The sequence below is a fragment of the Cotesia glomerata genome, linkage group LG2 (assembly GCF_020080835.1).
Source record: "Cotesia glomerata isolate CgM1 linkage group LG2, MPM_Cglom_v2.3, whole genome shotgun sequence".
Lineage (NCBI taxonomy): Eukaryota > Metazoa > Arthropoda > Insecta > Hymenoptera > Braconidae > Cotesia > Cotesia glomerata.
The window spans coordinates 19,353,392-19,368,430 of record NC_058159.1 but is presented as its reverse complement, the minus strand read 5'-3'; the positions used below and the strand labels follow the sequence as shown (position 1 = coordinate 19,368,430).

The window sequence follows — 15,039 nt, the reverse complement described above, 5'->3', positions numbered from 1 at the left end:
GGATGTACTTCCTTTCACTTTTCAAGCGCAACCTGTTCTTACTTTCAAACAAATGTGACACCATACAGAAAATTCTACTGTCCCACTTCTTCATCGTGAAAGGTCTGTTTATCAAAATAATATCTGTATATTATAATTATCAATATTCCTTAGCATTATTCAAATGAAGATCCTAAGAATACATGAGCATGGATCTAAAATATACGCTCACACAATAAAGAACTTTTCGTTTCCAATCAATCACCTATCAAAATAATACAAAAGCCTTATCTAAATGTTTATATTTTAATGTTTAATATCCTTATAAATTATTTCTTACGAAAATTTTCAATTTTTCAACAATTTGATAGGTTCAACAAAATAAACTCAAGTTAGTAATGGAAAAAATAACTGATCATTATTTAACATTACATATGAGCATACCTGCATGTGTTTGGCGCACGACTTTTGATTTCATAATAAACGAATTCTTGAGAATCACAGAGCATTGACAGGACTTGATCATAATCATTATAATCACCATTTACATCTTCATTACTAGTGAGTGAAGCTAGATCAAAACCCATATCTATTCCCGATTCTTCCATGTTAATTTTTTTGATCCGATAATTTAATTAAAATTTATTTATTGACACTGACAGAATGAAGAAATATTTCTCTAATACTCGTAAAAATTCAATAGTGAGTCCACTACATTTGAATGATTTATTGTGACTGGTACGCGCATGGTTCTCATTAACTAATAAAACAGCACCACTAAATATTTATTATCAAAAATATTGATCATTGCTATAAAATCACTATTTTATAACTTTTTTCGTAAATAATAATAACAGAAAAAGTGGCTAACAATCAATCACTGTAGAATTTTCACTATTTTGATACTATATTTTTTTCACTATTATTGCGTAATAATTAATATTAATAAATAATGAAGTAATTAAAATGATAAAATTTTGTATTTAAAATACTGATTTATTAAAAATAATATTCCTTGAGTGGAGCATAACGAGAATGAGAAATCACACGGGTCGTTTTATCATCCAAAAGCCCAGAGTTCAAATAGAATCTCTTATCTTTTTTTATTAAATATTCTCGTGTCACACATGAAGAGCGGTCTGCTCATCCACAACTACTGATAGAATGATATGTACTAAAAACGCATATGACATACTATCAGATGTTTGATGGTTGAAAGAAACGAGGAAAATTATAAAATTAATCACAAAAGATTATGTACACAAAGCTCTATTGGCCGTTCCATCAAGCGCGATTCATAGAATAGACTACGCGTTGAGTACACGTTATTAGATCGTGGTATCTCAATTGAGAGAACCCGCGTGACCCGCTCTCACTTAGCTTAGTCCCGCTTCGATCATGCCGACGTGGATCACTGTGACAATGCCATCTATCGAGCTTTCTGCTAAATTTAGTCATTTATTCAGAGACTCGGCGAGCATAATAATAATAATAATATAAATAATTCCAATGAAAATATCATCGCGTCAGGCGAACTGTCTGAAAGTAAAAATATCCGTTATCAAAATATTCTGCTTAAATCATCATCCAATGTACCTTATCTCGATTAATTTATTTATAACTCTTTATTTTACCACAAAAAATACTGACAGGTTTTTACGAGCAAAGTTCATAATTTTCATTTTTGAACTTGGTTTTAATGTAATTTTAAAAGAACATTTTTTTAACTTTACAATATTTATGAATTTAAAAATTTAATAAAGAACTTTTAACAACCTTAGATTCCAAAACAATAGATACTTTTATAAAAAATGTTCAAACAGTTTTTCTAAATCAACAAAATTTTGATTTTTGTCTTCAATATTTCTACTTTATGAAAAAAAAATTTCTAAATAATGATTTTTTTGAGATAACTTTTGAATTCTTCGATCCATCGATTCAAGAGCTTGTAAGAAATTTTTGTATTTGAATAATTGCGTCGGATGCCGCCAAGCAAATTGAAATCGAACGATTTGTTCAAAAGCTATAGCTATATAAAAGTTCTAAGCTCTAAAAAAGCGAGAAGTTCCAAAGACGCCCTGCAGGTCAATCACTTTGCAGATTGTATTTTTTTTTTTTAAGTTTTTATATTCACTTTTCAATTTTCAATTACTCTGTGTACTCTCAAAAATCTGAATAAGTGAAAAGCACTGAAAATAATTAAATAGTTACTATAAAAAATATTATTAACTATTTTTTTACAGAGTCTATTGATAAAATACGAATGTTTATAGTGTTAAATATATTGTTATATATATTTTTAAAGATATAAGCTCATCCCGATGTTACACTCATCAAGAATCTTCATTTAAGTACCCACATCATTTTTTCATATATTTATATATATTACATATATGAAAAATATATCCAAATGCACGTGAGTACTCAAATGAAAGCTCTTGATGAGTGTAACATCGGAATGAGCTTATATCCTTAAAAATATCAATAATTAAGAAATGACCTTGTATCTTGTGAACTTAAATTAATTTTAGAGTTTAATTTAAGAGTTTAAATTAATTTCTTCATCTAATTGTAATGATCTTTTTTTTTTTTTTTAATTAACAATATATGAAAAATTTATAAAATTAAATAAACGAAATTAATTGCATGCTTTATAATATTTTAATAATGGGTGTCAATAACTAATTCATAATTTTTAAGTTGAATCTCATATATATTGACAGCCAGTCAACAACGTTATATGACGCCTTTTTTTACTTTAACTCTTCTGATTTAATGAATTATTTTTAAATTAATTTTTACATTTTTAATAGTAATTAATCATTTATGAAAATTATTATTAATAAACTTTAATAATATTGATTACTCAATAATGAGTTTCGATAAATAAAAATAAGCAGATAATTCGACACATGCACAGTATAGGTGTCATTAATTGGTGCTACTCTCTAAACATGAATTAGTGAAAATTCACTTGAATAGGTGAATATTATCTATTTCATGTTTAGAGAGTAAGGTATGTCATTAATTAGATCAATCAATTTTTTAATCTGTCAATAATTGGTGTATCTGGATAATCTATTTAATTATTTAAAATTAATTAGTAAATATCACTGATTATCATTTAAAAAAAAAAATTGATTAGTAAAAATATTACTTGAGACATAACCACTAATGAAATTCAACGATATTGACATTTGATTGCATAAAAAAAAATAAAATCATAACTTTGTCTCTTATAATGTCAACAATTGGGGCTTTTACCTCATTATTTATTAAAGTTTACTTTTTACTATGTAGATTAATATTTTGCATGGGCACCGAAAAAAAAAAAATTTTGCGGAAATGAATCACCCTAATAAATATATGAAAAATTGATGTGGGTACTCAAATGAAAGATCTTGATGAGTGTAACATCGGGAAGAGCTTATGTTTTTGAAAACATCAATAGTTAAAAAAGTACAGTGCAATTTAACAAAAGTCATTATTTAAGAAAGCAAAATTTTATTTATTTACCCGGGAAAAAATGATCAGATCTGATCAGACATGAACAGGCATGAGTCTTCAGGTCTGATCAGGTATGAAAAATGACCGGGTCTGATCAGACCTGGCCAGGCATGTTCAGGTCTGATCAGATCTGTTCATGTCTGACTCGATCAGGTCCATAAAAAAAAAAAAAAATCGGTGCCGACGGGGATTCGAACCGTACGCCTCGCGCTCTTCAGAGTGACACTTTACCTCTTGACCAAATGATTCATCTTAACTTGAGAGTATCTTTCGAGCTACTTCAAGTAATTCAAATTTTATACATGATTTATCCTTATAGTTAACGGAGTTCTATACCTAATTTATTAATTATTAATAATTAATCATATATTACAGTGATTTATTCGGAACGGCTATGTATTTTTTTTCGCTCCATTAACATATGGTTCTACACTGAGAGAGAATTTTATTCAATAGTAATAAAACAGTTTATTTGGACTTGAAAAAAAATTTAGTTAATATTAATAAAATTATATTTCATATAAATAAAATTATATTAGTATTTAATAAAATTTCATAAGTATTTAATAAAATTTTCTTAAATACTAATATGTGTTTATTAAAATAACCACGAACGACGCTTTCGTTTGCTGTCATTAATACGAATATTAAGTCATTAAAAGAAATAATCTCAAAAAAAAAATTAATATTCATCAATTAATTATAATATATTCAAATATATTTTCACAGTAAAGTCTTTTAATAAATAGTATTAAGATTTTTTAACAAGACATCCTAACCTAACCTATTTGTTTACTTCATGACGAATCACATGTAGAGATTTTAAATAACAAAAATAAATAAATATTCGATTGAATTTATGAAATCATAGTCTTTATTTTTAACAAATGCGTCCCTACATTGTCTGGTTTTCTGCTTCTGTTTTCATTTTATTAAATAATGTCTAACTCTTATCGATTCATTTGTGAAATTTTTAAATTTAAGTGCATAAAAATTAACATCCACTCGGATAACAACAGTTGTAGACTTTGTATTTCAAAATATAGTTCCGACAAAATTCAATTTTACTTAATTATTTATTCAATTAATTACTGATCAATACTTGTTAGTTAGTTGATTAATGAATTTTCTTTATATTACATGTAGATAAATATTCATTACATACTAAGAAACATTTATTAGTATTTAATAAAATTTTTATTAGTATTTAAGGAAATTTAATTAATATTTAATAAATTTTTATTTGGGATTAGCCAAATAAACGTTTTATTAAATAGTAATAAAATTTCATTACTATTAAATAAAATTGTCTCTCAGTGTTGGCTAGATATCAGACATGGACAGGTCTGATCAGGTCTGAACGGATTTAACGCTTCAGACATGAACAGACATGAGCAGGCATGAACAGGTCTGATCAGGTCTGAACGTATTTAACGCTTCAGACATGAACAGACATGAGCAGGCACGAGCAGGCATGAACAGGTCTGATCAGGTCTGAACGAATTTAACGCTTCAGACATGAACAGACATGAGCAGGCATGAACAGGTCTGATCAGGTCTGAGCGTATTTAATGCTTCAGACATGAACAGGCATGAACAGGTCTGATCAGGTATAATTTCAGGCCTGATCATACATGAACAGGCCTGCTCAGGTCTAATTTCAGGCCTGATCAGATATGAACAGGTCTGCTCAGGTCTAATTTCAGGCCTGATCAGATATGAACAGGTCTGATCAGTCCTGATCATTTTTTCCCGGGTATAGTTCACAAGTCACAGCAGTCACATAGAGACTGCAAGGTTGCTAGTAATAGTTATTAAATTTTCAAAGTTATAAATAATAACACGGAATAGTGTAAAACAATAAATGACACCGTGTTAAATTTAAACTAGTGAAAATTTACCACGGAGGAAATTTTACACCAACATTTCACACTTACACGGCGGTGTAAAAGTCCCTGGGTCCAACTTTACACCGAAATTTTTTACAGTGTAAGGGCAGTAATTTTTTTTTACATGCAAAGTAATATTACAAATACAAGTGGCTGTGCCCATACAATTTGACAATTGGAGATTACCATAAATTTTTCACCGTGTAGAGTCGATATATAATTTCTGAACACAAAATTATCGTGAATTATATATATATATATATACACGGTTGACAGTGTAAAAATATTAAATGCAGACCCCCTAAATTCAACACGGTATTTGGTGTAATTTTCTCACGAAAATTTTTACACTGACTCATTTACACTACACCGGGTCCAAAAAATTTTTTACACACTGATAGAAGGATTTGTTTATAGTTAAAAATATTTGTTAATATTTAACAAATCATTTATTAGAGACCACTTTTTAGTCCTTAATAAATATTTCTTAGTATTTAAAAATATTTAATAAATGAACATCAGATTTATTAAATACAAACAAATCATTTTAAATACTAAGAAATATTTGTTTAATACTAAAAAGTGGTCGCTAATAAATGATTTGTTAACTATTAAAAAATATTTTTTGGTACAAATAAATCCTTCTATCAGTGCAGTGCATACTTTACATCATTTTAAAGAAATTTTTTTAGAACTTACCTAAAATTTCTTATGAATTCAAAACAATATATTATATCATAATTCAAATTATATTAAGTAAAGTGTCAGAATGACAATAAAATTACTACATTAGAAATATGATTATTATTTTTAAATATTAAATTGCATAGGAATTAAAATGATGTCATGGTTTTCTTTCTTTTAAATAAGTCAATACGTTATTTGTTAATCATGTTGATGTTGACATAATTTTTTAGCTGACTTAACAGTCTTCGAATTCACAATTCATTGTGATAACAATTATAAGAAACAGTAAGAACTAAAACTTGAGCTCAGTAAGACCATGAAACTGTCAAAAGGTTTAATTTTGTTTCTATTATTTTCTAACATATGCGGTCATAATAATGAATTAAGGGCATTTGGAAATATTAAAAAATTACCATCAAAAATTTCAGAACGTTTAAGTGAATATTGGTATATTTATAAGGTAGTGTGAAAAAAAATTTTCTTTACTTGTCAGTTTTCATTAATTAATTATATATCATATCTCAGGCAAGCTTGAACAAAACGTACACGGCGAAGGAGGAGCTAGTGAAACGAGTAGCTTGGGAGAAGAACCTGCTGAAAATTTATGAGCATAATTTGATGGCTGAAGCAGGCCATCATACTTACACTCTGAGAGATAACCATATTGCGGATTTATGTACACGCCAATATATGAAAAATATGGTAAGCTTTATGACTTATTAATGAACATAAAATTTTATATCTGACAGAAAAGTTATTTTTTTTTCCTTATTAATTAATAGGTAAAACTCATACCAAGTCGACGCCGAAAAATAAGTGATGATGAATTAGTTGGTGCTGTTCTTCATGACCCGAAAACTATTCCCAGTCATTTGGATTGGCGGAAAAAAGGTTTTATTACACAACCAGTAAATCAAGAATCTTGTGGTAGTTGTTATGCTTATTCAATAGCAGAAAGTATAGAAGGACAAATATTCAAAAAAACTGGGATATTAATTTCTCTCAGTGCTCAACAAATCGTTGATTGCAGCTCAGTAACTGGAAATTTAGGATGTGCAGGTGGTTCTCTCAGAAATGGTCTTAGATATTTACAAAAATCAGGAGGACTGATGGAGCAAATAAATTATCCTTACATATCCCAGGTACGTTGCCTATTTCATTATGAATTTGCGAAATATTAAACTACGACAATAGTCATAAATAAATGATATTTATTGGGTTAAATTGCGGTTAAGTAGCAAACTTATTTTATAAAATTTAAATTATCACGAAAGGAAGGACAGTGCAAATTTCAAACAAACCTGGGTGTCGTTAATATTACTTCATGGGCAATCTTGCCAGCAAGAGATGAACGGGCATTGCAAGCTGCTGTTGCGACTATCGGACCAATAGCCGTTTCTATAAATGCCAGCCCCCGGACATTTCAATTATATCAGTTAGTATTTTTTATATTTTTTATCATTATTATCGATTTTTTTTGTTGAATTCAATTTGTCAATCTGTATTAATTTAGTTTTTATAAATAATAATCTTCAATTTTGATTTAAATATTTACTTACTAAATGCTTAAGCATAATTTATTTTTATTAATCAATATTCTGTTTACTATTTTGTTTGAGTCCATATACTGTAGGAGATGTTTTTTTCTGCCCTCCAGGCGGAAAGTGGCAACTTTCGGCCCGCTGCGCTAAACGAAATTGCCGCTTTCCGCCTCTGTCGGACAGAAAAATAGTATACAAACCTATGGCAGGAAAATAATAAATATCTCAGATCACATATATGTCGACCTCGGCTTCGCCTCGGGCAACATATATGTGTTCTGAGACATTTCTCATTTTCTTGCCACAGGTGTGTAATATACTATTTTTTTTTTTTTGACATTTTTAGAAACCAATAGTCTGAATACATTTTATCTCTTGGTAACCTAAATAAAAATATTACACATCTCATGGATTTGAGTTAACTTTTCGACAAAAAAATATCAACTGTTTTTTAATTTTAATAGAGAATTTTCAGCAACTGTTACAGCTTTAATAACCTTGGCCATGGTGCTGCAACATGACATAGTCCAGTTGCAACAACGCATGACAGTTCTATTACTAAAATATGATTTTGTCCCGTACCTGTAACAGACTATGACTGTTAGATTATGTTGCAGCAATTTTTTGTTCGTGTATCTGGAAATTTCTTAAATACGGTTAGATATGTATTTAGTTATATTAAATATAATTTAACAGATAAATTCGAGAGTTTTTTGCGTGAATAATTAGTGTTCGAATTTGAATTATTATTGTTGAAAAATTTGTCTTGATTATGATGAAATACTAAACTCTCATCGACTGCAAAACTGGCATTGACTCGCCCAGCATTGACCATCAGTACCTCAATTATTGTTCAAGCAGTAAAATTGATTTGTGGTGTTAAATTTGTAGCTCAAATTTGAATTTTATTGCTTGATAAAATGTTTAGCAATAATTAATTAATAATTTCAACAAATGCTGAATTGTGGCAGTGGTAACTTTACAGACATGTTTTCTTAATTTTATAAATTTATTTTTCAAATGCGACTAGACTATTCTCTCGTAAATGAGCACAAGCTTACTATCCATCAGGCCAATTTTACTTAAGGGAACCGAAAAAAGACAGAATTTTAATTAGTATGAGTATAGTTATCGTCGGAACTAGAATGAAAAAAAAAAAAAAAAATATTTGACAAAATGGCGCGTACTTAAAAGTACGAATCTGAAATTCGTTTTCAAAAAATTCTTTTAACTACGCGCCTTTTTGTCAAATATTTTTTTTTTTTTTTCATTCTAGTTCCAACGATAACTATACTTATACTAATTAAAAATCTGTCTTTTTTTTTTATTTCAGATCAGATGGGGAGGTCAATCGACCTGCGCCAGTAAGGTCCATTTTTTTGGAGAGGGGAACTTCAGCGCCATTTGTCTAATTTAAAAAAAATTTTTTTTTTGTTTTGATTTTCATTTTCGTGTAGTTGATAAGTAATAGAATAAGTGTAATAAAAATTTGAAAGCATTCGTCATTAACTTCATATAGAAATAAAATTTTTAAAATAGCTTAAATTTTAGGCCGCTAGACCACCGGGTCCCCTTAATTACACAAATCATATTAGAGATTTAAGAATAATTTTTTTAATCGCATTCTTTTATTTTAAGGGGTTACATGGATTGACTCCGTGAAAAAATAGCATATTTCCAAAAAATTTTTCATTTTATAAAAAATGAAATTTTTAATTCAAACTTTTTTTTATGTTAGAGATACATATTTAATAAACATTTTCTGAAATTTTCGTTGAAAAATGATTAAAACTTAGCTATTGCGACGTCTTTTCCGGAGACCTCTCAAAAAAAAGGTGCTTTCGCGTTGACAGCATAACTCATGACCAGGATCATGTGAAATGAAAAAATTAAATTGGGTATTTTATTTAATCCCTAAAACTAGAATTTGGACAAAGTGAAAAACAAAAAAATTGAAATTTGGATTTATGGCAGTTTTTGAAAAAAAAATTAGGAAAATGGTTGACCCTAATGGCCATCCCTGCAATTTCCCGCTATTTCCATACTTAAGTGCTTAAAATTGCACTTATTACGTTTTTGAGTTCTTCGAGCTCAATTTTGATAGAAGTTTAATAAAGTACTATTTTTTGAATTTTCAAACAGCAATTACTTTTGAATGAATGAATCGATTCCCATGCGGTTGGCAGCATTTGACACATTTTCTTAGGCCTTATGAAGAATCTTTAAGTTTCAATTGATCGAATCAGAAATTCCGAAGTAATTCCAAAAAACACTTTTTTCAGTTTTCTTTCAACAACGATAACTCACGAACGAATCAACCGATTTCAATCGGGCTGGCGGCGATCGACGTGGTTTTTTATGTTAAGAGCTGATTAGTTTTTGGAATTAATCGGTAGAGCCGTTTAAAAGTTATTCCGAAAAAAACCAAATTTGAAAAAAATTTTTTTCGTAGTTTTTTTGAGATTTCTCAAAATCTAACCGTCTGAATCGGTTCAAAATCATAGGAATTCTAAGTTTGATAGAACTCTAAAACGCCATAAGTTTAGTTCCAATCGGTCAAGCCGTTCAAAAGTTATGAGCAGTTGACATACGCCCACACACACACACACACACACACACACACACACACACACACACGCGCGGGCGCGCCCATCATCGCGGAAACATTCGAGGAAACTTTTTAGGATCTCAAAACGTCAATATCCGTTAGAAACTCGATTTTCGAAAAAAGGGGTAAACCAATAATTTCCCAACTTTTGAAAATTTTCAATTTCTTAGCGGGATGTTAAAAATTCAAATTTCGCTAAAACTTACACCACATTCTGTTTTTTTTTTTTTAAATTAGTTGCGATTTAAAAAAAAAATCCTTCGTTCAAGTTCTTGTGCTCAATGACTATTAACACAAGAGAGGTTTTTCCTTGCCCGTGAGCTTGGCTGTGTTTTCGCTATGATGGAAGTAGAACAAATATACTTGCGAGTATAACTCTTTTGAGCCCAGGAATCGGCCTCTTCGGAGGTAGGCGAAAGCTTCACTACATATTCTTCTCGTTCACGTTCTTGTCCATAGTATCTCGAAGACGCGTGCCATACTTCATCAGAACGGTTCAGTAGTTTTCGAAAAATCTTGAAAACCGACTTTGAAAATAGCATTTCGAGAAAAACGCATTTAAAGTTTTGAGCGCTCAGTCGAACTGGTCTTGTTGAGAGAAAAATTCCCATGGCTCTATTTTCTAAACCCTTACTCCGATCGACTTGAAATTTTAGGACAATGTTCTAGACAGACATGTTGTAGAATTTAATAAAATAAAAAAAAACGGTTTCTCGAAACTCCCAAACTGATGTAACCCCTTAAATAAAGAGAAGTAGACAATCTCAGATTAAATTTAAGAAATCGTTTTTATTATTATTATTACGGATTTCTAGTGTATAGGCGTCATAACGCCCCTTTATACCCTAAGCCTTATCATTGCTCTGCCTTTTACATTGCGGCTGTGGACCGACTTGTGCCTTCTGTACCGCACTTACCCTCATCCTCACCACTTGGCTATTGGAACAGTAACATGGGAAAAACATAGAGAAGACCCATGTTAGTACAGTCGGAGCTGGGTTAAGTCTACAGTGATTGATAAGAAACTCTTCTTTATCGACCACTGGAGCATTAGGCCCGTCTCCTAATGTGCAGAGATCCCTCGCGCTAGCCAACGCCGACTAGAGTGGTCACCCATTCAAGTTGTTGCTTAAATGGGTGATCACCCAAGTCAGACGTGTGCCGCCCGGCTATCTCTGCCACTTTCAGAGGCTGGCAACGTAACGCAAATATTTTTATTTATAATCACTGAAAAATATTGGTGCGTGCCGGGATCGAACCCGGGTCCCACTCTTTCGAAAAGCGGGCACCGAGCCGACTAGGCTATTGCCAGCCTTAAAGAAATCGCTTTTATTTTTAATTATTGAAAAATTGATCATCTATTTTAGATGAGTTAGCTTGATAAAAAAAAGTTTTTTGAATATCAATTCTTATCTTATTTATTTTTAGTGGCGATATGCGATGGAACATTTTTTAATTCACATAAGTCCTATCGTATTTTGTTGAATATTTCCATAGCTTACAAATCCATTAAAATACCGTTTGTGAGCAATTTAAATGGATAATCCTTTATTAATAAAATATACCATGAAGCTGACTTTATAGACTTCTTACATAGTGTTGTAAGAGCATGAATTACTTCAAAGTAACTGATATTGACATACAAATTAATATGAAATTAAAAAGTACAGAAAAATTTGCAGTTTTTAAGAGCTACTCATATTTCCCAATCATATAGTTTGATAAAATTGATAATTTAAATTATAAAAAGATAGAAAAAGTAACAATGATAATAATGAATTTTAAATTTACTCTATTAATTAGTTGATTTGTATAAGATGATTTATCGTACCAAAAACCCGTACTGAAAAAAAATATATACCGCATATACGGGGGCAAAAAAAAAGTATGTGGCGTATATATTTTATATGTGCGACGTATATGTATTTTTGTCAGCATATATGCGCATATATATTTTTTCAGTGTGGGAACTGACATTGAAAGAATTGCTCTATAGTAAATAAAAATAAAAATTTTCTTAACCAAATGTTGTTCAGCATCATTGATTAAGATTTACATGAATCTCGGTTTAAATTCCATTTAAAACACTTTTATCAAATCGATTCGAAACTGATGATCCTTTTTCGCATGGCCAGCTCCAGGGATAGGTACTCGCTTGAAAGAATAATCGACTTCGATGTAATATTCTTTTTCTCGCATAAATTATCCGAGAATTACTTTCTCTTTTTAACTTTTTTGTTGATTTATATCACTTTGAATGTCTAAACCATAGGATTATTTTCAATCTTGCACAATTAAATTTCAAAAAGTTACAATAACTAACTTTAAAATTTTATTAGCACGTAATAAATTAAAAAAATCTGTTTCTAGTGAAGGAGTTTACGATGATCCATTATGCAGTTCCGACATGGTAAACCACGCAATGTTGATAGTAGGCTATACGCCCAACGAGTGGATTTTAAAAAATTGGTGGGGTGAGCAATGGGGAGAAAATGGTTACATGCGAATCGTCAAAAATAAAAATCGTTGCGGTATTGCCAACTACGCTGCTTACGTCCGAATATAAAGATATATCCTGTTTTATTATATGAAAAACGCATTAATCGGATTTATATCGACCGAATAATATTCATTAATACTCAATACATTTACATTTGATGAATATAATTCTTATGAATTATTTAATAACCTCAATCCTTTTCCTTATTGCATATAATACTAGTAACGACTAATCCATATAATAATTTTATACATTTTTATTTATACACTGTTACAGTATATTTTCATTTATACACTGTTACACCATGCGGTGTACGGTGTTGAAAATTCCAGTGTTAAATTCAACACCGAAATCGGTGTAGCAGTAATACCGTTCGCGGTGTAAATATTTTTTTTCGGTGTTAAATCGGTGTTATAAATTTTCCGGTATTGATAATATTTTAACTAACACAATTTTTATAATTAAACTTTTTATGTTTAATAATTAAAAATAAATAATCAAAAAAAGTTAATATTTAGTTTAGAAAGTTTAAAATAATAAAATATTAAGTAGATAAAAATTTTTAATTAAAATAAATACACACTGTAAAAAATTTCGGTGTAAAGTTGGACCCAGGGACTTTTACGCCGCCGTGTAAGTGTGAAATGTCGGTGTAAAATTTCCTCCGTGGTAAATTTTAACTCGTGTAAATTTAACACGGTGTAATTTACTGTTTTACACTATTCCGTGTTATTATTTATAACTATAAGTAAATAAAATTTTGTTTTCTTAAATAATGACTTTTGTTAAATTGCACTGTACATTTTTAACTATTGACGTTTTTAAAGATAGAAGCTCATCCCGATGTTACACTTATCAAGAATCTTCATTTAAATATCCACATCATTTTTCATATATTTATACATATATGAGTGATTCTCTGTAAGGATGTTTTTTGCTGTCCCAGGCATTTTTTTATTAGAAAAATTGTTATTTTGTTACTAAAAAAAATTTATTACGAAAGTAAAAAAACATTTTTATTTGGAGCATTGAAAACTAAAATGGAATAAATTTTGGTTTTTTTGCTATAAATTCGTAAACCACCGAAATAACAGTCCCCTGTGCTGTCCCATTCCCAAAATTGAAACTTTAAGATTAAATTTTAAGTTATTCAACAATAATATATAATTTGGTCCATAACTATGATACTATATTTTATAATCTGATATTATATAAAAAATTGATATTAAAATAGTAATTTGAATATAGTTTATTAAAAAATTGGCTTATTCTGTCTTAGTATCAGCGTCAATTGATTCTCGGATTAATCACTTAATGCAACAAACAATGAGAAAATTATTTTGATTAGGTATGCCATAAAGGATCAAATTTGTCAACAAAGAATAGAGACGGTAATATCATGTTAATTAACTAGAGCAATGTTAGAATATGCCATCTCGGGACTGCTTGGTGCAATTTTTTAAAGAATGATTTCTACTTATACAAAGTTGGCGTGAATAAAGTTAACAATGAAAAAAATTAAATTTTTTGCTAATTTTGGAATTTTGTTACAAAAAAATAAATAATCTTCATTTTTATTTTTTTGGTAAACGACAGAAATGTTGAAAAATTGCGAGATCTATGTTACAATTTTATTCTTGTAGTTTTTTTATTAATTTGTGTGTTTTAATATTTATTATGAGTGAGAAATCATAATGATTTTAGAAAAATTCTTAGTGTAGGGAAATATAATGGTAATAAATAAAAAAATGAATCTAAATAACATTATGAGTTAGTATTTATTAATTTCTTACGTTTTCCGGTATAAAAATGGCTGTAAATTCATTAAATATTGGTTGGATAACTTTTTTTTTATGAGTCAGTCCTTTTTTTCTTCCTACTTTTGGCGGTTTGCTCGAAAAATTAAAAAAAAAAATTTATTTTTCAAAAACTGTACTTTGACGACTCCTACCGGTGAACCAGTGCGAGTTACACACAAAAACTCAAAAGCTATTTTGAAGAGCGTGAAATTCCCCACAAGGTCCATCAAACCGATTTGCAATATTATAAAAGCCGGGTAAGCATTAGAAATTTGAAAAAAAAAAAAATTTTTTTACATGCATTTTAAATGGTAAAACTTTAAATTTTTATTGTAAGTAGATTAATATTTTGCATAAGCACCGAAAAAAAAAAAAGTTTTGCGGAAATGAACCACCCTAATGTGGGTACTCAAATGAAAGGTCTTGATGAGTGTAACATCGGGATGAGCTTATATCTTTAAAAATGTCAATAGTTCACAAGATACAAGGTCATTTCTTAATTATTGATATTTTTAAAGATATAAAGCTC

The 15,039-nt window shown here is 29.5% G+C and overlaps 2 protein-coding genes and 1 long non-coding RNA gene across 6 annotated transcripts in view; 2 read left to right on the top strand and 1 right to left on the bottom strand.

Annotated features, from left to right (window-relative positions):
- LOC123259302 (transcription factor EC) overlaps positions 1-853 on the bottom strand; it is a 435,681-nt gene extending 434,828 nt beyond the window's left edge. Inside the window, exon 1 of one of the 3 annotated variants that reach the window (XM_044719664.1) lies at positions 424-853. In XM_044719664.1, coding sequence (XP_044575599.1) covers positions 424-523 — 100 coding nt within the window. In that variant the 5' untranslated portion in view covers positions 524-853. The remainder of the gene's footprint in view (positions 1-423) is intronic. The other 2 variants (XM_044719665.1, XM_044719667.1) reach the window with 2 other exon arrangements.
- Positions 854-6,331: 5,478 nt separating this feature from the next.
- Positions 6,332-12,878, top strand: LOC123259306 (procathepsin L). 2 transcript variants are annotated; one of them, XM_044719674.1, is made up of 5 exons: positions 6,332-6,522; positions 6,588-6,764; positions 6,845-7,204; positions 7,337-7,497; positions 12,587-12,732. In XM_044719674.1, the coding sequence occupies exons 1-5, from the start codon at positions 6,379-6,381 to the stop codon at positions 12,597-12,599; spliced, it is 855 nt and encodes a 284-aa protein (XP_044575609.1). In that variant the 5' UTR covers positions 6,332-6,378; the 3' UTR covers positions 12,600-12,732. The 2 variants fall into 2 exon arrangements, with proteins under 2 accessions (XP_044575609.1, XP_044575608.1); XM_044719673.1 differs by having other exon boundaries at positions 6,333-6,522; positions 12,582-12,878.
- LOC123259311 lies at positions 8,886-9,181 on the top strand. Its single transcript, XR_006508215.1, has 2 exons — positions 8,886-8,916; positions 8,973-9,181. It is a non-coding gene; the product is annotated as an uncharacterized LOC123259311 (long non-coding RNA).
- Positions 12,879-15,039: the final 2,161 nt, after the last annotated feature.

Coding starts and splice junctions, on each gene's coding strand:
- LOC123259306 (XM_044719673.1), top strand. CDS start 6,379: ATGAAACTGTCAAAAGGTTTAATTTTGTTTCTATTATTTTCTAACATA. Junction 6,523..6,587: donor AATATTGGTATATTTATAAG/GTAGTGTGAAAA, acceptor ATCATATCTCAG/GCAAGCTTGAACAAAACGTA. Junction 6,765..6,844: donor GCCAATATATGAAAAATATG/GTAAGCTTTATG, acceptor ATTAATTAATAG/GTAAAACTCATACCAAGTCG.